The sequence below is a fragment of the Falco rusticolus genome, chromosome 4 (assembly GCF_015220075.1).
Source record: "Falco rusticolus isolate bFalRus1 chromosome 4, bFalRus1.pri, whole genome shotgun sequence".
Classification (NCBI taxonomy): Eukaryota; Metazoa; Chordata; class Aves; order Falconiformes; family Falconidae; genus Falco; species Falco rusticolus.
In genome coordinates, this window is record NC_051190.1 from 24,215,575 (window position 1) to 24,238,748 (window position 23,174).

Genomic DNA, 23,174 nt, shown 5'->3' on the forward strand with positions numbered 1-23,174 from the left:
GTGAAGGGAACTAAAACCAGACCCAATGAATTGCCTTATTTTATAACCTGGGGATCAGGAAGGAACGACCAGGTAAAAGTAAACACAAAGCATTTCCTAGTAATAGCTATCTATCTATCTCCTCCAAAAAAACCCACAAAACTAAAACCAGAAGGCTAAAGAAGATGAATTAAAACCTTTAGGAAAAGGTCCTTCTCCTAGAAGTAGCTGCCTGGTGTCAGTAAGGTTCATGGGATTTATCTTCCATTTTAGGCCCAATTAAATCACTCTTAAGATAATCACTGTAGTGAAAGGAAAACACTTTCTCCCCTCAAATTATGTATTTGGCTTAAACACCTAATGTTTAAGAAGAAATGAAGTGAACTTAAAACAAAACTCAAGAATGCATTTATATTTGTAGTTCTCTTTAATGATATAAACCTCATTTAGGTAGTAGTAGTAAGCCACAACAATATAATGCCACATTTAAACAGCATTTAATAAAATGCATAACCTAAATCATGCACTGCAATACTCTATATACAAACACAACAATGCAAATTCCTCTTCATGACTGAAGACGTTGTTTAGATATAAAACAGGGATTAAGAAAAAGAACATGCTGTTATTTTTTAATGATATCACACATAACAATGCTGATTTCAGAAAAGCAGCTGTGAGAAATTAACAATTTTTGCAATATTTTTAACTTGACATTAAAATATAGTAACATAAACAATAGTTTTCTTGATTATAACAAACAGAGACTTCCAGAAAATACCCCAAGGAATGAAGAGTAGATCACTGCTTTTATAAAAATTTGCTGGTTTTGTAGGAGCTCAGAACATCCTGGTATGCCAAATAGATACAACACTTAGACAAAATGCAGTTTTTCAGTTATGGAACTGTTTGAACACTGACTTGCAATGTACTTTGGCATACAGATTAGTTATTAAGAATATTCCCACATTCAATGTCGTTTCCATATCTGAGATTTTTAACATACATGCTTTAAGTAACGTGCTTTCTTCTTAAAGAATATCCTTTTAATTTGAAATTTATTCAGTCTTATTTTTAACCCACAACCAGCAAAAATACTTTTTAATGGACCTGTGTCCTCTTATCATTTATCTAAGATCATTAAAAAATGTACGAGAAGCCAGTTATTCAGGGGTGTTAGATACCTGGCAGTAGGTATGCTTCTCAGACTTTTGCCTTCTGTGATAAAATAGAGAGAGCTGATTTCACATTGTACAGTTTCCACATAATACTACAACAGAGCCTTTATTGCCGCTTAAATCTGAGCATGTTTTGTCTTTCAGAATACAAACAATTCAACATGTATATAAAACAAGTACACAATTTTAAAATACCCTTTTTTCTAAACTGACAATTTAATTTTGAAACAGATTAAATCCTGATCAGTACCCCATTTGGCTTCCCAATCTTTAAAAATGTTACTGCAGTACGATGACGTTAATAGATATTCAGGTTTCCATTCAGCCTCTAATAAAGAGGAAAGCAAACATTACTCAAACAGCACTGATTGTCAAGACAGCAATGAAGAACCATCTGTCACAGGAATTCCTGCCATTAATTTAAGTAATTTTCCTGCTGAAAATCTCAAAAATAAGGTTTGAAACAAAAGCTTACTACAAATGCTTAGTAAACAATATAGTAAGAAACAGAGAGCATTCTTAGCATTTTCCACAGCAAAGACTTCACGAGCAGAAGGCCTGACCCCAAGAGACTTGTGCTTTTGTTTAATGCAGCTTCTTGCACGCTTATTTTAATTGGTGTCTCCTTGCCTGCTTAAACATACACACATCTTTGCCCCGTTGAGTACAAAAGGTAGAAATAAATGCCCAGAAAATTCCACTTCACATTTTTAATATGACAGAAACAAGAGTTGCTGAACTACTCCCCCACGCAGTCTGTGAAATGCTCAATAGAATTACTTTACAAAAGGCTTCCTTTGTAACTTAAATCATCAGAAGGGAAAAGGAACAAGAACTACTTATATTTTGATAATTTAGATGTTTGAATACTCCCTATGAGTAATAAGTTGTCTTACTGCAAGTCCAACTTCATAAATGCTCCATGTGTCCAGCTCCCACGTGAACAATGGGAACTTCACACACACACTGAAAGATCTGCACAGATAACAGTTTCAGGAAAGGACAGAACATGAAAACTGACACTAGTCTGACAGCTAAATGAACTAACCAGCTTTGTTTAGTTTAAGTAGACCTTAATAAAGAGAATAACCGTGGGAAATGAATATACTAATTGAAATGCATCGTGAAGATCCTGAATAAGTCTTGATGCTTGCTAAGAAATAAACTAACTGTAATCTCCCTCTTATTTGGTTACCGCTGTAACAAAAATGTTGTTTTATTGAAGAGAGGACATAGTCACATAGTCTTTGTTTAATTAACGGTTTGGTTTCATGGTTATAATTACGGCAATATGAGCATTGATTTTTTCAACAACATCCACTGCATCCTATTCTGTGTGCAACAGTTCAGTGATAAAGGGCAACTTGGTTCTCTTCCGATTAGTCCCTGCTGAACACTTGGAAAAAATCAATCTCTTACCAAGTTTCACTGCAAAATAAAAATTTACAAAAAAGTCTCTCAGAAGCTGGAAAGAGAATGATTACGTACTGAAAACAGGGAAGTATTTTCTATGACTGTATTTATTTATTGTTGTTAACATACATTATATGTTTGATTAACTATTCACTGGCAGAATTCTACGCATCAAATGAGAAAAGGTAAAGGGAGTAACGTAAAAACCAGAAGATTGACAGAATATACTTGTCAGTTCTGAACAGAAAATGCTAAATTCAGGCTGAGTTTAGAAAAAGGTGCAAAGCTCTGAAATTCATGAGGATTCACCTGCTTAAACAAGGCTTATTTTGGACTAAGAAATTAAAACTAGGAAGCTCTGGATCAACAAATGAATGAAAAGCTTTAACATACAGAATGGTATGAATGCACAGCTACATATCTGTACATATATACATACACTACACCTTTTTATACACTGTACATAATATATTTAGACGGATAGGTATAAACATATACATTCATACACACATACATACAACTATGTACATATGCATTAGCTGCTTGAGGTTTAGACTTGAACACGCAGAAATGCACAACAGTGGGAGGCACAAAATAAAGATATGCAAAAATCTATCAAACCCTTTAAAAAGGATGAGGGCAGGCATGAATTTAACAATAGTAAGCCACTTTCAAAGCATTGATGTAACTCAGACAATAAAACAGGCTGTGGGAATTACAGAACATTATGACAGTATCTGTGAAGAACTTGGCATGACTCCACAACAAAAAAGCTCTGTAATAAGGTAATTCTGGGGCTTGATGTTTTCCAAGTCTAATATTATTTAGACTTAGAGCACTTAAACTTTATGAAGAATTTTCCTTTATCTTGCAACCTCAGTATAAATAATGTTCTGAATTTTTTTGCACAAATAACTTCCCATATAATGTTGACAACACTGACTACAGCAGAAGCAGGGTTGTAGCATTATCTAGCAAGAGGGGTTATGACATTTTTCATCAAACAATAAGCCTGAACTTAGTTCAGGAAACTTTACTGTTAAAATGAGTCAGGAACTTTAGAATTAAGAGGTGCAAAAAGTAAATGTTTTCATTTTCTCCCCTTTGCCATGCCCTCTTGTTAATGTTTCATATCAAGCTGTTCTTTAAACTAATTTTCTGTCATTCAGGATCAGTAGAAGCTGGCAATTCGTCCTTCCTCTGCCCCTTACTCTTGTCTACAGGGTGAACATGGCCTCATTTTGTTGATTCTCCCTGGATATACGGAGGCATTAGGACTGCAGATGTGTGCTGCTCTCGCAGCAGGCCCATGCTTATCATCAGAGCAAACCACCGCAGTAGCTGTCCTGGCTGTTGTATGGTAGCGTGGCAAACTACCATGACAGATGGGAACCTACTTGTTTGCCTGCTATTTCTGTGTTTCTCTGATGGGCAAGTGTAGTTGAAAAAGAACCATCTTCAGTATCTTGGATGAAATCATTCGGGAGTCTGCAGAAGCCCTGCATACTATACACAAGAATGAAATCACTGAAGTTTTAGTCTCTGCCAAAGAAGAAACAGTTAGGAAACTGGTTTCGCCTGGAAGCTTCAGCCCTGACTTGTTTTCCCTATTACACCTCAGAATATGCCCTCTGCCAAAGGGTACTATAATGATAACGCAGAGCCAGCTGTATTCAACATAGAAGTCTTGAGTCAGTGCTGTTGACTAGAGGTGTTGCAGCTGCCCTGAGGGCCAAGGGCTTCAGTCAATGATAAAAAAAAGACTTGGCAAAAGATACCAAGTAATCAGTGGTGACCAACAATAGTTTCTTGCCCCAGAGTGCTCTGAAAACTAAGCTTCCTTAACAACTAACATTTTTGGGCATCTAAAATAAAGGCTTGTATGATCTCTTTGAAGGATCTCTCCTTGGAGATTTATTTTTTCCTCTTCTACCAGTTCCATGCCAGAGTAACTCCACCTGGCACCAAAAGCATTGTATCTGATTTACAAACCATGTAAATAGGCAGAGAAAGATTACTTTTGCACACAGTCTCAGTTCAGCATCTCTTTAGTTCAGTGTAAGGAAATCAATGGAAGTGAAGTAGTAGTCCTTCTTTCCCTTGCCACAAATGCAATAAAAATCATTATTACAAAGTTAACCCAAAATGCTCCTACACAATTGTTGACCGCTGTTCTTTTTATCTGCAAGATTCAAATCCAGTTCCTTCTCAAAAGTTAGAAAACCAATGAAGCACATTGAGAAGGAACATTACTCTGCTTCATGACCACCCCCTGCATGCCACAGTTTCAGTCAGCATAGAATTCTAACATTTGTCTGAATGAATTATTACCAATATACACATATGCTCAAGTGCACATAGATATAATCAGATAGTTTATCACTGTATTTCTACTGAGTTAAATAATTTCATTTCAAGAGCAGCAGAAACAGGACTCGAAAATCTTGGAGAGTGGATTTTAGGCACCAAGTAGAGGATCAGTGAGATGACACTTTTCTTAGAATCACTTTCAGTGACCCCTTGATTCCTAGTTCTGTAAACAGAAGTTTGGCATTGAAATTTGGCCTTTATGAAAACAAAAACTATTTCCATACTTAAGAAACAGTTTTTCAATAATTGTTACCATAATAAAAAACTCTCCCGCCCCATATTCATAAGCAAAAGTTTGCACTTGCAAAGAAGAAACAAAATTAAATTAATTTAAAAGTAAAGCTAGTAAGATTAGCCTGTTACCATCTTCCAGTTACTGGCAGAGGCGATGAAACAAACCTCGGAAATGAAAAGAACTACATCAGCACTGCAGTATTTTCTGCAGAGATAGTTTCAAAACATGGAGTTGGACCAGATGTTCAGAGGTCCCTTCCAACCTCAACCAGTCTGTGATTACACTTGGAATTTAGCACAAAGAAGCCCTACTGCGGTGGAGAACAGGGTTTATATTTTTATGTAGCAGTGTTTTAAGTGATTCCTTTCAGTGTCTCTCCATCATATGCCAAATCTGGCTCATTTTTGTAACAGCCCTTGAGCAGCTGTTACAAAACAGCTTGTGTTGTTTTGATATTAATATCAAAAATAACTTCTCTTGAGTGAGAAAGACTAGGTTATTCATCACATCTATCTAATTATTTATAGCTAATATTCCAATATGCAAAAAAATTTAGATTCTGAGTAATTCTTAAGCTCTAGGATATACCATATGCTCTCCACATTTCTACAGTCCAAACTATTAGTCATAAGTGGAATCCTAACAGTGTACAGTTAGAGAAAGTACTTTTTGTTAATGGCATAAGGACTAAATTATCTTGGTTCTGACAAATGCAAGCCAGCAAATCATGCTGATGATGCTATATAAAGAGAGACTTTACAGCTTTTAGGTGGTAATAACAGAATCTTCAGTATGGAACATTTCACCTATTAAATGCATGCACAATAAACCAACCCTAGATATGGATTGCATTGTTGTTACTTCATTAACACAAATTAATAGTTTGTCCCTAAAGTCCTGGAAACTATTGGCAGAGTATGTGACTGCTAGAGATGGATGAAGGATATCATTATGTGGTCTTGCATTTGTGGGGAGTGTAGTTTATTTGTAAACAGAGCTGCATGATATTTACCATTTTAATTGACAAAAGTAATGCAATGCATACATTTTGCTTCATGCGATCCCTCTGTTCCCAAAAAACTGTAGTGGCTTTATTTTGTTTCCTGAACTGTTATGCTCACAGCACAAGTAAGAAAAGTTAGGAAAACAAATTTTTGCACAAAAACGGGGCCCTTGGTTACTTGAAAAATTGGAAGTTTAAATTATGTTTGTAATGAAAAAGCCAGCTGGTGTACATTCGCATTTGGGGAAAAAAGATTCCAGTGGCTAGGTTTTGTGCTAAGGAGTATTTAATTTGTAATTAACAATGCTTACTTACCTGCTTAAATGATTTTTACAGAATACTGAAAGCAAATTAACCTGCATAATCTTTTTTGCAATGAAAATATCACAATAGTTCTATGCATAATACTTTAGAACAACAATAACATAATGCGATAAAATTTTAAATTTTATCAAAACCAGCCACAGTTCTTTCCAAGGTAGCTACTTCTTCTGACATTAATATCACAATTAACTTTTAAGTTGTGTAACTTTAAAACAGGGACTTTGCATCAGGAGCGTGGACACAATCACACAAGAAGTTACACTGCAATAAAACAGCTAGTACAAAATTCTGCATTCCAGTTGACTTAACATTCTGAGTGTGGACCTTCCATCACATTAAAAATATGACAATTTCATTTGTTACAGTAAAAGCTGAGAGAAACAAAAGTGCAATATTACAAATCTCTGCATGTATATTGGACTTTTTGTAACACCCTTTGGAGAAAAGAAGATTCTGAATGCTGTAACAATGGTAACTGTAGAAGACTGTAATGCATCCAGAAGCTAAAATTAAATAGCCTTCCATATCACAATGAGTGCTACAAACGTGAGCCTTCTAATGAGAATGAAGTATACCAGGTAAGGACTTTTCATTACATCAGAAGCCTCATCTTTTGGCTACAATTCAGACCCTTAAAAGACACAAACACCAACCTGGCTGGTGTTTCTAATTAAGTGTCAATAACAAAAGAAAACCAAAAGTGCTTAACTTATCATTAGATTTTTGTTACATATAAATACACAAGTAGAAAATGCCTCTACCTACCATACAAATAATTACAATAATTGATGTGTCTAATGAGCCAGGATCAGATGACAGTATTAATTGCCATGACTTTTCTTTAAGCTTCGATTGTTTAAAATATTTAATGTCAATAACAATAATAAATTATACTAAAATGAAGCAATGCTAGCAGCTAATGGCCAACACTAGGAAACATATTGATGGCTCATCACTGTAGACAATTACAAAGTAGTTAATTTTACAACTCCATGGTACATTGGACATTATCTTCCACTGTACATGACCGAATGTCAATCCTGACTGTGTTTCAGTTTCAAACTGAGTCACAGGAAGGTTGAAAGCTCTGCAAAACTGGGAGTGCTCCGTCAGGGGAGGGGAGGGAGGCGGGGAAGAAACAAAGGAAGAGAGCTTTTAATATACTCTTGCTGACAGCCAGGTTCTACACATCTAAGATTTTAAATTGTACCTTTGTCTGGATGATGAGGGTGTTCAGGAGTACAGAGAGAAGAAGTAAATTTGGAAATAACAAAGAGCATACTCAAAGAGCATCACACAGCTGTACTTGAAAGTGACTGTTCTTTCCAGTTAATGACTGATTTCCCCCACAATCAAAAGGCTTCCTCTTAGAATAACATTTGTCATGGCTGTGTAGGTCTGAATAGAAACTTTAAGGAACCTGAATATTTCATCACTACTGTGGAAAGAAATAAATTTTTTTTCTCCTAGTTTGGGTAATTACTATAGCACATCATAGTCACTATGACTGCATCATACTGTGAATTACAACTGCACTAATTAACAGATTATAGTTTCATATGATGTGGGTATCTGATTTAAGAATCCACATTAATATTTCTTAGCAAAAAAGCAAGTGACTTTGTAGAAGAAATGATTGTCTCCTGTAGCATTCTACATTTTCACAGAAATCATTAGCATTTTGACTAAGGACATATGCAATTTTTTTCATCTTCCATACTCATAAGCAGGATGTTGATGACATCATCGCTTTGACAAGAAGTGCTTACAAAGTGCTAGTATTATACCCTGGCATTTATTAGGTATTAATTCCAAGGATATTTTTAAATATATACATACTGTTCTTTTTTACTTTTAAAGTAATTTTATTACTAATCTCTGATATTATAAAATTCTATTTTTAACCACTGATAATTTCTAAATACAAAGCATGTGAAAAGTATGTTCAGTAATCTATAGCCTTTTAAATGAAAGGCATCAAAAATATTCCTTGTGGCAGAAAAGGTCCAATAGCAGGTCTTTGAATAGCTGCTTAAATTTTTGTCAATGTCAGCAAACAGACAAGGCGAAATCTGATAGGAAACTGGTAATAAGTTGGAAACATTTGAACATACCAAAATGCTATTAACTTTGTAATTGTATGTTTTTTACGAAAATTACTTCAATCCATCAAATTGTGGTGTTCCCACTACACAGACGTGCCAGTTATTTGGCCATTATATTCTGCTGTTTCCATTTTGAGAATGTAGGGGATTATGCTGTCAATGGGAACATTTCCAATGAGACCAGTAAAAAATAGTTCCTCGGTAATGCTAGAGCTCATCAGCCTAAGTGCTGGCAGGCGAACTAGAATCCGGGCTAGCCTGAAAAAGAAGTTCAGTGGATTATTAATACATATAATACCAGTTTAAAGTACTTTGTGGCTAAAGAGCTGGATCTGCTTTTATTATTACCATAACTCATGAATGGGAGTAAAGAGGCAATTAAAGCTAACTGAGCTACCACAAAAAGAATGGTTGCTTTTCTATCCTGCAAGTGAAATAAAAAGCCCCCCATCTTTCTTTGTGGTTTTCCAATGAAAAGGACATATTAATGCCCTTTCTGGATACAACGGGTATGTAAAAACACACAGTTCTCCAGGTCTACTTCTGAAATTCCCAACTCTGGAAGCACTTCATAGTTCAGGACAGTGCTGAGGCTAATAATAGTCATACTGACTAGTGAGAACATTTGCACAATTTTAAGAGTAAAATGCTTAATTAAAATTTAAACAATAAACAGCATAGTCCTCAGTTGCCTAGCAACTTAATGACAAATCAGATAGCAAAAAAGGGACTGGATGCATATAGGAGGAAACAAGAGAATCTGCTTCTGAAGAGAAAAGGTGGAGGGATGTGCTTAGTCATACTTTTTGCCAAATGCTGTGGGTTTTTTACATACCAGGGTGTTATCAGACATCCAGTAAACTAAAATGATCGTATTGAATTTCTAGACTTTTAATGCATTTGGAATTTAGTACAGTGATGAAAGTGTATCAGCCGTGTTTATATGGCAGATGTATATCAAAAATGGCTAGATAAACAAATTTTCTGAACCAGAGCCACGTAATAGCATACCTCAGGCAGCACTGAACACAGGCTTCTGGAAAATGCTTTACTATCTATGGAGAACACGTATAAGGTCCATCCTGCTAATATACCACATGTTGAAAACTTCAGGGGAAAATTGCAAAAAGATTCAAAATATGCTGCTGGTTTTGTGAAAATTACAACACCTGTGCTTCTATCTGAATTTGTGCCAGCCAGCATTCAGTTGTTAAAAAATAATCAGATTTGTACTCTAAACTTATTGATACAGACAATATCAATTACATTACAGCACACTGTTTGGGAAATGTAACTCTCTGATTTTCTTCCTTGAGCCACTAATAAGTATACAGAACAAATTCTGTATTTCTTTTTATAGCAGATATCCAGCTCTCGTCCATCTAACTAGAATAACTGAACTGTACACTGAATAAGAATGTGGGATTTGAGGATATTTCTGAAGTAGATAATCCCATCTTCACCACACCTAACTAGGAATCCTGATGCCCTTTCGGTTGCCCCACACAATGTTAACTGCAAGATGCATGCAGAAACAGGTTTCTGAGATGGGAAAAGAGCTCTCTTACAGACTTTTGTTTTGTTTTGTTTTTTAAAGCTACACTACTGAGACCTGACTTAAACGTATGGGATTGCATGCTTCTTTACATGGGGATACCTCTCACAGTAAAAGAGAATGTGTTCTAGGGTATATTGCTAGACAAAAATTAGAATTTCCCTTGCAGTGCAGAGAATCATTATGTTGATGGAGTTTAAATTAAAGTTTTGATGGAGACTGTTAGAAGATAGGGTAATTATTTCTAGCCAGTAAGAAACAGAAACAGTTGAGAGGTGAAAAACCAAGCTGGATACTTTCAAAGAGAAGTCCTTCGAAATGTTAAAAAAAAAAAAACAAAGGAGAAAATAAGTAGGTCATGGAATTTCTTGTAAATAGAAGCTTAAGAGTTTGTTACTGTTCCCCACATGTAATCGTCACTTCTCCAAGGTCTATATACTGACAGTTTTAATACTTTTCTGCATATATAACTTGACAAATATTTAAAGGATGATAATCACCTTTTATTATCTCAAAGCCTCTTTGACAACTAATTTGAAAAAGGAGGCAGTTTGACTTAAAGAAGTTAGTTATTCTTGAGACTTCTAATAAAGTAAGTCTGTTGACTTTTCTAAACATGGCAATGAGACTCCCCACCCCCACAAAAAAACCCCCAGAATTCCCTCAAGTTTGATTTACATGGAAGAAGCTATACAGGTATTCTTGCTTCTACCTATCTTTAAACAAACCTGCTTGCTTTTATGAACAAGGTTCTGTTTCTTTCTCATCAACAAGACAAGATGTCAAAAAAGAACAGATGTCAGAAAGGAAATTTTTACATCAATGATGCTATTTTTGTACTTTTGCCAGTTACAGCCCACAACATTACTTTGGGTACTATAGACAATAAATACCTATAAGTATCTTCTGGATAGGTTTTTTGTACATAGTCCTGCAATTCCATCTGTGCCTTCTCCTGGAATTTTTCTATTTGGGTTGAACTGGTCAGACCAGGGTGATCTAAAGAAACAAAACATTTCTGTATGTCAGCTGTTTCCCTATACCTTGTGAAATATATGTAGTTACCAGATTCTCACATATAATTTCATTCTCTTGTATTGTGATGTTCAACATGTTAGCTGTATAAAGGAAACCATTCAACTGGACATTTGCTTCTGGCTTCAGAATTAGCTTGCTCAGTTTTCTCTATATAGCTGTATGTATCCACAAGGAAGTGGAAAAAGATTAAGCCTGCAGGTATGTCCCAGGCAATGACACTCTTAGTTTATGTTTCTAACCTTGCTACCTTGCTTTTTTAGATGTGTTTGCCTCTGTGATTTTGACTAACTATGCTGACTGAGCAGTATCTACAGTTGTTTTCTTGACAAATCAATTTCTTGACCTTCCCAAGTCTGTCTCACGTTTTAATTCCAGCTGGGTCAGCTCCTTAAAGAAAGTCACATGATCAGAAAAACTTAGAAAATAACACATCTGACTATGCCCAAATATCTTTGGTGTTGTGTTCAAAGGGCTTTTCCCTTGAAATGGGACAGCACTAGCTTCAGTTTGGAGAGTTTCTTGTTCTTCCAACTTGAATAAAGACCCTAATAAACTTAACCCAAATGCTGCAGTCTGCAAAAAATTTCAAAAGTGAATTTCTGGATACTAATATATTCTAAAAAAAGTAAGTTTTATTACAAAGAGAAAAACAGTAACAATGCAAAAAAATAACCACCCAAAACACCCTGATAAAACAAGATACTCCTTTTCTTTGTATTTTGTTAAATTCATAGTAGTAAACACCTTTGAATTAAAGTAAATAATTTACATCTCTGAGCAAGACTTTCCCTTTCAGTCAGCCTGTCAGCAGTTATAAATTAACCTTTGTGTGTCCTAGGAACATTTCTCCACCTTTGCTGAAGACACTATCACTTCCCATTTCTTTAATGTGCTTACCTTATCATTCCAGAAAATCTCAAGTGTCTCCTTTGAGTAAATCCTCATATCTCATAAACACTGTTAATCATGTATTAGTTGTCTGCTGTTATTTTTTTGGTAACAAATGGAAGACAGCCTGGTTTACATTTAGTTTTGGAGATTTTGTGGAAGTTCCATATGAAATACTGTTGTATTTCTGCTCATATTTCAGCAATCCCTCCTATGAGTGTATTAGAAATACTGAAATTGAAGACAATTTCTTTCTGTCACTGTGAGAATGTATTTCCTCTAATCCTTCCTGCCATTTACTTCACTAATATTGTGAATACACATCCCAGATAACTTACTACTCATGGATTCTCAGCTGAAGATAATTGAGAGTCTAGTCTTCTAAGGTGGGTGTACAGGAAATACCTGATATATTGGAACTGTAAATAACATGGATATGTTGCTCTGAAGTTATTTTTAAAGTGTGTATTTTTTGTGATAAATTATGGTGGAACAATCATTTTATCTGCAGCTTAACAGATCAGTCTCAACTCAAGACATTAGTCTCATAAAAAAACACCTGTTAAAACATTAACATATGAATGCTTATTATTTGAAAAGATGTGGTTACTAAATTCCTTACCAGGGCTAAAGAGGACTATAGCTTTAAGGTATGCATATTCATATCCATCAATATCAAGCTTGGCCATGCTGTTACAGAACTCCTGAAGTTTCCAGATGTGTTCCATGACTTGCTTTATTCTGTCTCCAGAAAGTTTATCTACAAAAAGATACTGATTGCTATTTCATGTGAGCAAGTACATCTGATATATTAACCAATATCCTTTTATAAAAGAAATGAAGTGACATTTTAAAGTCTTTTGTGTCATCTGCGATCTTAAAACCACTTAACATAAGGATGGACTAAACAATTACGGAAGTGAAGATTTATAAAGCTGAGTCAGACATAGGGCTAGCAAACAGAATGTTAACACTTTTGCATAATTTTGCCAGTACAGCATAATCTGCAACACCAATCCAGTTCCAGTGATGTACTGTTCTGAGCAGAGACTCTCAAATTATGATGAATTATTCTACAAATGGCTAGAGTGATTCTGGAAATGAACAAAAGCACAAAACAAATGCTATCATGTAATCTTAATTTTAAATTCAAACAGTAATGAGGTAGTTTTTCCGGAAGTGAATGCAAGAGCAGGAACAACAGTGCTACTTTTCCCTCTATCTGTACTTTTAGAAGTTAATTTTTCATTTACGGTGGTGAAGTCTTCTTTCCTTCTGATGGGGTAAATTCACTCAAATACATGTACACAGATTCTTCCAGTGTTTGAAACATCATGTTATGTTGGCTTAATATTCTTTCTTAAGATGTTGATTTAAAAAAAAAACAAACATATATATTATTTGTGGATAAGTTACAACTGAGTGGTATTAGCGGCTCAGCTAGGGAGAGAGAGATTTCTGTTTTGGTAAATACCACCTTCTCTCCGATGGCATATCTGCAGACTAGTCAAAGAATGAAAACCGTAGAGATCACATTAAGACGAATTTTATATTATTTATTTATATTATATTATATTTTATATATAAAATATATATAATAATATATATAAATATATAATTAATAGTTACTATTATCAAACTTCAGAGATAAGTCAGTTCACAAGGGATAAATCCTTTTCTTGAGAAACACATCAGAATAATTTTATTCCAGTCAAGATCTCTAATGCTAAAATTTCATATCATAATAACTCGAATATTCTAACTTTGCCTGTCCAGTCAATAGTACATATGATTGCTTAGACTTGTGTGCCTTACATGAAATCTTTGATGTAATTTGTAACTAATTTACGTATTTTCTGAAACCACAATAAAGACTGAACAGAAGAAACATTTTTTGCACGATGTCTTGAAATAAGAATGAAAGCATAATCTACATTTCCAAAATAGATGAATTATGATACGAGTTTTTAGTTACTCAAGATGGCTCAAGATAGACATGATGTAATGTTTTTATTTCTGTATTAAGTGGGAAGCAATGGTGCAGAAATACTCAGGAAAAGTGAACTGGAATTCCAGAGTTTCCAGATAGCCTCATCACTAATATGCTTCCTAGATAAAAGTTCTGAAATTTCTTCACTCTGTTTTGAATTTTAAAGTTATAATACACAATATAGTATGATAACTTTAGAGAATAGATAAATAAATAATAAACAAATCATAATAAAACAAATCATCCTCTTTTCTTGGCCACTCTCAGGTAACATGGTATGACTGGAAGTACAGGTTGCTGAACAAAAAAATTTATCTTTTTCTTTTTTGAGACATGGAAACAGAAGTAGAGCCAGCTTAAGGCTGTAACAGCCCCACCACTTACTCCTCCAAAACCTCATTGCCTGGGGTGTAGGTGAAAGACATAGACCTATTTATTCTGACAGAGATATAATTAAAAGCCTAACTCTGCAGAACATACAATGTGCATGTTTCCATATTAGTCTTTTAAACTCTCACCTCTCTCTGTAGAAAAGGAGCATCAGTATGTTGTATTTTGAGGGCTGTCCAGGCTCTCTTAATTTACAACAAAAAATCTCACCCCCCACCCTGTATTCAGTATGAAAGCATGCTATCCATTTAAGAATCAATTTCTGTCTGATTTATTTTATTATAATGAAGCTAATAAAGCAGATTAAAGCAAATTTACTTTACTAGGACTTAAGGCTATTAAACACTTCTTCTCAGATTATCTACTTTTGTACATTTTATAATTCCAGTCAACTATTACTCTCCTCAATAAAAGCCTATTTTCCAATTTTTGCTGCGTGCACAATTAATGGCACCACAAAAGTAAAACAAATTGGCACCAAATAGTATTGTGTAACTACTTTTAACTCACATTTAAATTTCAGCGAGCTTTCATGTGATATGCTGTGTTTGCAGAGTTTAAAGCTGCTAGTATTGATTTTTCCTCCTATTAAAAATGGAATGCTATTTTCACACTAATCAATCATATTGATGGGGAGCATCTTTAAAGAATGGAAAAAAAATAAAACCAACCCATCCCTAACAGATTACCATCCATTCTAGATATAACCATCAACATGCCAATAATGAATTAAAAAAAAATAATAATTACATAAAACTTCTTAAGAGTGTCAAGCAAGTAGGTTATTTAATGCTTCAAATGGTACTGCAAAATACATTAATCATTACTACATTATAGCAATATCCAAGACCATTATACTTGCAAGAATATTCTTGTTGTGAGTTGGCAAATGCTATAGCTTTATGCTGCAAAGAGGAGAAGGAAAATTCTGGAAGGAAAAAAGTCTGGTGTGGTTTGGAAGAAGACATTCTAAGAGGGAAAAAAAAATGACATCTGGATGGGAGGAAAGCTCTGTGAGCATACCCGACTTCAGGATGTACTCGTCCTTCTCTATACTGCCTGTCAGATGTAGAAGACAGGAGAATACATCCCCCAGCCTTATCCCCATTTCTTCCATGGGCACTTCTGTCCCACAGAGATCTCTGTGAGTGCAACAAAAGTTACAGATCACCAGAGGAAAGGTAATTATGCAAGAGGAGGCTTCTCCCACTGGATCCCGGGGAACAATTCTCCCACTCAATAGGAAACACCTAGCGAGAAATGTTATATAAGCGTTCCTGTGGTGTTGACAGGACTGAACATGTGTAAGAATCACACACTGAACACATACCTTCCTGTATGCTGTTCTGGAGATGGTTGACAATAGCTGCCAGGATAGTAGACAGACTCATCACCTGTGCGCACTGTGCCAGGCCTAAGGTAAACAGCTCATTCCAGCAAGCACGCACAAGGCTTGTATTACAGTCCTGCCTATAAACAACAGAAAAATCACAGAACTGTAGGTAGTTTTCATATCAGGTTGGTATTACCCTATGTTAATATAACCTATAATTATGTTAATTATAACAATTCATAATAAGGATTACTGTTTTGCAAAGCACTTTACTAAAAAGGCATATATTAGCATATTACAAATATTTCAAAAAGCAAAAAGCAGCAATAGGCTGACTACAGGGAACTATTTCAGGTTAACTGTAAAATGATGCTCACTAATTCTTTACCAAGATATATTTCTACACGTTAAAATGCTTGCTTTTGATGTGGCTTTAGTTTCTGTCACTGCAGTAATATCTGATATAGTAATCTCCTCTGCAGTCTTCTATTGTATTCTTCAAAAAGGAGAGAATATTGCATACTCTTCACACATTGTAAAGAATTCATTTAAAATTAAACAATACCATCATTTAAAAATTCAAAATAGCTGAAAAGTGTTCAGATCAGTGCTTAAATCCATTAGAAAGCAAACCATTCAACAGAGTATGTCCATTTACCCAAGAGCTTGAAATGCAGGTATGGACCTAGCCCAGTGCATAGAGAGGAAAAGTAGTCGTGATGCAGACTCACAGATGTAGTGTACATTAAGGTACTCTGGCATGGGACTGGGCATCGTCAGCTGCAAAAACCAGAAGTACAGTACAATATATACAGTTCAGACATAAACCAAATGTTATTATCAATGAAATAATCAGCAAAAACATTCAAACATTCTGTCATAAGCAACTGTGTGACAAGAAATTGTCAAAGAAAAACTATACTGAATAACTCATTAATACTAGCAAGGAATGCAAAATGGGAATAGGAGACAAGAAATCATGCCGGAGACAGCTCAAATGTTTCCCTTTAAAATGTTTTAATATTCATTTAATAGTTCTATAAATTTCATTGTTCTATGGAGTGTTGGCTAGCATCACAGTGCTATAAAAGATCTTTTAAAACTTTTTTAAAAAAGAATAAAAATAAAATCTAAAACCCTAATATCTAAATATCTATTACATGGCAAAGTCATGTAATAGGAATCTACAATCACAAAACACCATTAATAGGAATAAGCTAGTAGAGTTTGACTACATTAAGTATTACTTATTTCAGTAATGATCTTTGTATTTCTTGAAACAGTGCAATTTGATTACAGCAAGATGAACACCCTTAGTGTTTCTCACAGAGTTTATCAGCGTCTGTGTGTTTGTATTCCATTGAAGCTGAAGCACCTCTAAAACGCAAGACCTATTTCAGTGGTCTAACGATAAGCATCTAAGAAAGCACTGTAACCTCTATATGAGGGAGCCTTTTAGATGGAAGCTTTATGCTATCTAGAATTACAAATTAACTAAGCAAGGCATCATACTATATAGAAGATATGGAAAGTGATTATCAACAACACTGGAAAGTGAAGCAAATTTTAAAGCATTCTTCTCTCTATGGAAAGGTCTTATGAAATAACACCTACACTATTTAGATACAATTTTCACTCTTGCATGCTGTATTAGAAGCTTTGTAACAGCAGATGTTGTCCTGGATTATACTGCCAAAACTAAATACAAGAATAAAGAAAACACAGTAAACTTATCTTGGGTTATGTCTTAAGTGTTAGTTTGCTTAGTAAGACATTTAAAGAAGCACAAAGCACATACCTTAAATGTGACATGTGTATCTGTAAGTAGGGGTCCTTCCACCTCAATAATTGGTGTTGACTGATCTCTACTGATTACATGAATATTCCCTCCTCCTGTAGGATCCATCCCATCTGCCAAGTTATGAGCTGTTGTACCATCTGTGGTATTAAGTGCTTTAGCCAAAGTATCAAATGCCCTGAAAAAAAAAAAAAATAGTAGTAATGAACAGCAAAAGAGTGCTTCCTTACACCTTAAAAAAAATCACAGCGGTCAAATTAAATGCTATAAAGCATTTTCACTTAGAGGTAACATATACAGGAACTGTTTATGCTAAAACACAAGGCCAGACTTTTCATTACAACCTAGCCCCTCTGTACTATTTGGACATCGATAAAAGGAATAGACCCACCTGTGCATTGCTGATAAAAGATGTCCCCTGTAAGGCAGAAACATTTTACTACTGTAAATCCTGCTCTAATAGGTTTATGTTAGTATTTGTACTAGTAAAGGTGTTTCTTGCACTTCACCATTCACTATACCCTCCTCATCTTGCAGTGTTTAACAGATCTCTGTGAGGATTATAGACCAGATGCACTCTGGACAACACCCTGCAGTCCCAGTCCTTGATATACAATTTCTGGGAATAGCGGAGAATAGTGTGGTTCCCTTCTAGACAATATGTCTGTAAGATACAATATGGCCAGATATTCCTGATCTCACAGGACATACAGAGCCTTAGAAACTGTCTGACAGTAACGTAAGAGAGACTGGTCCCTTGACTCCTTTATACACCAGCTGGGCTAATAACAGATCTTAGATTTAAAGAAGATTTTTGTGCTCCAATGTCATACCAGTGGACAGTATTATGGTATAGTGCTGTTTTGCCAGTATTTTTGTCAAGTTCTGAGGAGGGTTTTTTGGATATTTTTTTCTGCTTTAAAGAAAGAGTGCAACTTTGACTTAGGTCAACCTTGCGGTGTCAAGTATTTTTAAGTATCAGTTCACTCAAAGATTTTAAATAAAAAAAGACTAAAAAGCCTGAAGTTAAGCTCCTCTTAAAAATCTTCTGCTTGAGAAACAATGGACAGGTTTGAGACCAAGTATTTTTCTTACCTCACTATACTGCCAATTTATGTTGTCCTTCAACACCCAACACCCCCCAACAAAACCCCAAACAAAAACAACCACAAAAACTCCAACCATAAAAATCTCAAGCTCTGCTGGAAATTTTAAGACTCCATGTTACTTTTCCCCATTTTTCTCATTAATAAAGACAATAAAGACTTCAAACTCTTTTTAAACTTTCAAAAAATAGATTATTAATCTTAGTTTAACTACATTTCCCCTACATTCCCAGCAGGTATTATGGCAGCAGAATCTCAAAAAAGAGATCTGCAGTAATACAGAGCAGGGCTAAGGGCATGAGCATTGTGGAGGAGAAGCTTCCAGGTAACAAGCCTATCATATAAAACAGTACCGAAGTGTTGCTATTTCTCAGAGTCTCTCAAGGTCACCAACTAGTCATTTATCATTTTCCTCAGTATGAAATCTGGTCTAGCTGCAGAACACTACATTTATAACACAGGACACAGTTCTTCACAAGAGGACAACAGCCAAACCTGAATTTCTAAAGAATTGGTTTTGTGTTTGAAAGTAGGGAGCAATCTTTACTGTGCTTGGTGTCACAATGCCAAATTACTTTGACAAATGAATGTAAGTATAGACGGTACAGAACACTAACTGCTAAATAAAATGCAAATATAAAAGCATACCGTGTAATCTCACTTGCAGATTGCTCTTCTTGTTGAACTTCAGAAGTATCTCCATTATTTAGCGACTCACTGAGATTAGCAAGAGATGTTACAACATTTGCTAGTGTTCCTAAAGCACCCTGGCTTGTTTCAGCCTAAAAAGGAAGAACCATGTCAGTAGATCAACATTATAGGTGATGTATCATATGTAAATTTCCCCCTGTTTTAATCTTCTTATTCTTTTTCCTTTATGTACCTTTTCCTTCCTCCTGAGCACCTACAGGAAGAACAATGATCTCTCAATGATCTTTAAATCCTACTGTAATCATCAGTCCTAGCCCCAGCTGACACATCATGTAGGGAACTACCTGTGGCTGACCTTTTACAGAAATACGCCCATGAAAAGAAATCATGTTGCTGTTGATCAGCTTATTACCTCCATTTGTACAGATCTTGAGACTTACCCCAGCCTTATCTTCTCAAGAGCAAGAATTATTAATGTCTATGTACATAGCTAAAATAATCTGAACAAATATATATGTTCAGAACTTAACTGAAGAATAATACCTTGGAGTCAGCAGCTAGGAGGACTGTTCCATCATCCCTGATCAAAGGCTGCTGAATATTCACAAGCATTCCTGGATCAAGAAGACCTGCTGACCTGTTCAAAAGCATAAGGCATGTTACAGTCAACAGCATTTTACATGAATCAGAAGAATTTCTAACAGCCTATGTCAGAATAAAAAGGATTACCAATTAATTAACAATTTAAATAAAAAAAGTAAATTAACAATTTAATGAAACTCAGAGTTTATTCATCAGGACTTAAGTCTTTCTGAAATTTTCCAAAAAGTAGTTTGAAAGGCAGAAAGACTGGAACATATTTTCCTTTCCTGTGCAAAAGCAATGGCAACTCCCCAGACAGCTGTCACCTCATTTGCTTTTTATGCTGGTTTATTCTTTCTTAAGGAAAGTTGTCTTCTCACACTCTCTGAAGTCACTTAATAGCTCCAGAGTTATGGATCAGACTTGGAAGGAAGGTGTAACTGTGCATTCCAAGTTAAACAACGGAGAACACTGAATTAAGAAGTTATGCTAAGAAAATGTATTTTGCATTCCAAAATATAGTCATGAACAGTTGTGTAATCAAGGTCTGCATAAAATCTCTGCTGCCTTTACTTCTGCTACTTTTTGACCAAACATCCTTTCCCTTTGCTGTGTCTAATTTAGGGAGACAGTGGGAAGCCTTTCCAGTCAGCAAGGGTAAGTTTGTTACTTACATGCACGAATGACAGGTCAGGCCACGGGGAATTTCTAGTTTAAGGGGTCTGAGACTAACACCCAACATTGCAAACTATCACAGGCAGCAAATCATCATGCATTATGCAAATCTGAATCCTACATTTCAGTCGTGCTCAATGACTATAATATTGTTTATAGGACTGTAAGGGATCTGTGGCACAAGGAAATCTCAAATTAGCAAATGTGTCTGTAAGGAGTACTTTTGAACAATCTGATTTGCAAACAAGAACACTGGAAAAAAATTCTCCAAGAAATTTGCATCCCAGTCTTCCTAACTGCAGTGTCATTTGTTCAACAGAGAATATATATATGTGTGTGCATAAAATGAAACATACAAATATATAAAAACCTGAATATTGAGATCCAGTATCTTTAGGTGGTTATTGTCCACTCATAAACTAACTGGACCTACAGTTCTACAATGTGTTATTTAATGTAGAGTTCCTTTTTATTCTATTCAGGATAAGAGAAATCTTGCCTCTATTTATTATGATACACATTTCCACACCCACTGGCTATGGCGACAGCTGAGAGCACAGGAACCATCTCAGAACATCTTCTGTATAGTAAAGGAAGCTGCTGTTGTTTTGCTATTGTTGAGACTGGTCTCTTGGAATCTGAATCAGTGGTCACTGCAGTCTCTTTTACTACTGTCTTTAGGAGAAGGAAGACATAGCCTGCCATTAGCAGATTTGATTTCAGAGAAGTGCTAACCTGAATGAATCACAATGTAAGCCTAACTGCTTTTTGCTTGAGTATCACATACTCGCCTGTGCTTTGACCCGGCTGGACATGAGCCAGCTCTGAACTGAAAACCACCCAGCTGTATTCAGACATAAAAACTTCCATGAGAAGCAGAAGAGTCTAGTTTGGTCTTGCTAATGGAAACAGACGATTTCTGAAAGAGATCTCTGTCCAATTGTTTAGAATGGGGTAGGGGGCGGGGGAAGAGTATAGGTGTGCCAGCAAAGTAATATGCACAAATAATAACTGTAAAGACCACCTGTTAAACTGAGGTACTCACCGTGTCCCATCTTTATCTGCCACAAATGTTGGAGTTGCTATTAGAGGGCTTCGCAGATCTTTTCTGATATAGATTTTTTCAGTGGAAGCTGCACAGTTGGTTGGTTTTTCACGCTGAACATCAAAAGGCTTTCTTTCACTTTGAACCGCTACATAAAGACAGAAAGCATGCAAATTTGAAAGAAAATGATTCAGCTGAAAAATACCAAGAGAAACTAAAATTATCACAATAGGATTTCAGTTTGCATAGTTATTATGGTATATCAGCTTACTGCAAAACTGAAAATTTAATATGACGACTGAACAGACATAGGCTCCAATTTTACAATACCTATAATTATGTAAATTTTAAACTAAGAAAGTTACAGATTGATCGTTTGCTTTAAGTTTTGCTGAACTGGAGTCAAAGCTTGCTACTTCCTTGGCATTTAATAAGATAGAACATTCTGCAAAATGTGTTTTCAAATTGTTTATTTATTTTTTTTAGACATAAAGCTACACCTAAATGTTAGATGCAGTCATACTCCAGATGATTTGAAACAATACAAATGCAGAGTAAACCCAGAAAAACTCAAGACAGGCAAGTTATGTGAGAGATGCCGGTTAATTCCCTGGGAGACGTCTCTGCATGATATGCAATTCACTTGCATCCATTCATTGCACCCAGTTAGGGAACAGTATTCAAAAACTAACTAACCTTTTCAGAATTTAAAATATTTCTGCTTGAGAAGTGGAATAAAATAAGCTCAGTCTCCAATCTGCCAAATAAGTGTGGTAGCTCTTTTAATAAAAATGGTAAGAAACAGTAATGTAATTTTAAAGGAAATGAAAAGTGCATCTTTATAATATTAAGGCATTATTATTAAACAGATTACGACAAGTTAGCCGGAATCGAAGTCACTGAACTTTACAAACTCCTCTACAGCTTGGCAAAACATTCAACTGCATTGATTTTTCACCTGAAAATGAGGATAATAACATGAATAAAAGACTACAAAGATAATATAAAGAATTTTTGAAGTGTTGTACTAATATTAGTTCTCACACTTCGCAAATGTAAGACATAATATAAATGAAGACAGTATTTATGTGCTATTCATTGTACCAATTTATTATACAGTAGCTATTGCTCTAGAAGCATTATTAATAAGCAAATAAGCAAAGAAAAAAAATTCAGTTCTCCTCTATAGCCCTTTTGCATGTAACAGTAAAATACATGGATATGTGTGTCTCTGTCCTCATAACCAGCAAGAGTTATTTAGTTCCTGATTTTATTTTTGTTAGTATTGTTACTGTCAGCAAAATTTAGGGGCTTACAAATAGGTAAATCCGTTTTCTGGCATGGTGGATACATAAGTATTAATCAGAAACCTGGCCCAAAGCCCAATAAAGTAAGTGAGCATATAGCTAATCATATTCAGGTAAGAAAGGTTTAGCTTCTGGAAATGCAGCAGTTTCTCCTATTACAAATATCTCGCCCTATGCTCAGCACAGTGTGTGCAAAGTACATCAGCATC

The 23,174-nt window shown here is 35.3% G+C and overlaps 1 protein-coding gene across 10 annotated transcripts in view; it reads right to left on the reverse strand.

Annotated features, from left to right (window-relative positions):
* Positions 1 to 387: 387 nt before the first annotated feature.
* Positions 388 to 23,174, reverse strand: part of NR2C2 (nuclear receptor subfamily 2 group C member 2) — a 44,613-nt gene continuing 21,826 nt past the window's right edge. For 7 of the 10 annotated variants that reach the window (XM_037383205.1, XM_037383196.1, XM_037383198.1 and 4 more), the window contains 9 exons: positions 21,659 to 21,806; positions 19,900 to 19,993; positions 19,354 to 19,487; positions 17,600 to 17,777; positions 16,460 to 16,581; positions 15,799 to 15,938; positions 12,711 to 12,848; positions 11,056 to 11,161; positions 388 to 8,865 (listed from right to left, as the gene is read on the reverse strand). In XM_037383205.1, coding sequence (XP_037239102.1) covers positions 8,691 to 8,865; positions 11,056 to 11,161; positions 12,711 to 12,848; positions 15,799 to 15,938; positions 16,460 to 16,581; positions 17,600 to 17,777; positions 19,354 to 19,487; positions 19,900 to 19,993; positions 21,659 to 21,806 — 1,235 coding nt within the window. In that variant the 3' untranslated portion in view covers positions 388 to 8,690. Of the gene's footprint in view, positions 8,866 to 11,055; positions 11,162 to 12,710; positions 12,849 to 13,769; positions 15,719 to 15,798; positions 15,939 to 16,459; positions 16,582 to 17,599; positions 17,778 to 19,353; positions 19,488 to 19,899; positions 19,994 to 21,658; positions 21,807 to 23,174 lie in introns of those variants that run through there. The other 3 variants (XM_037383204.1, XM_037383203.1, XM_037383206.1) reach the window with 3 other exon arrangements.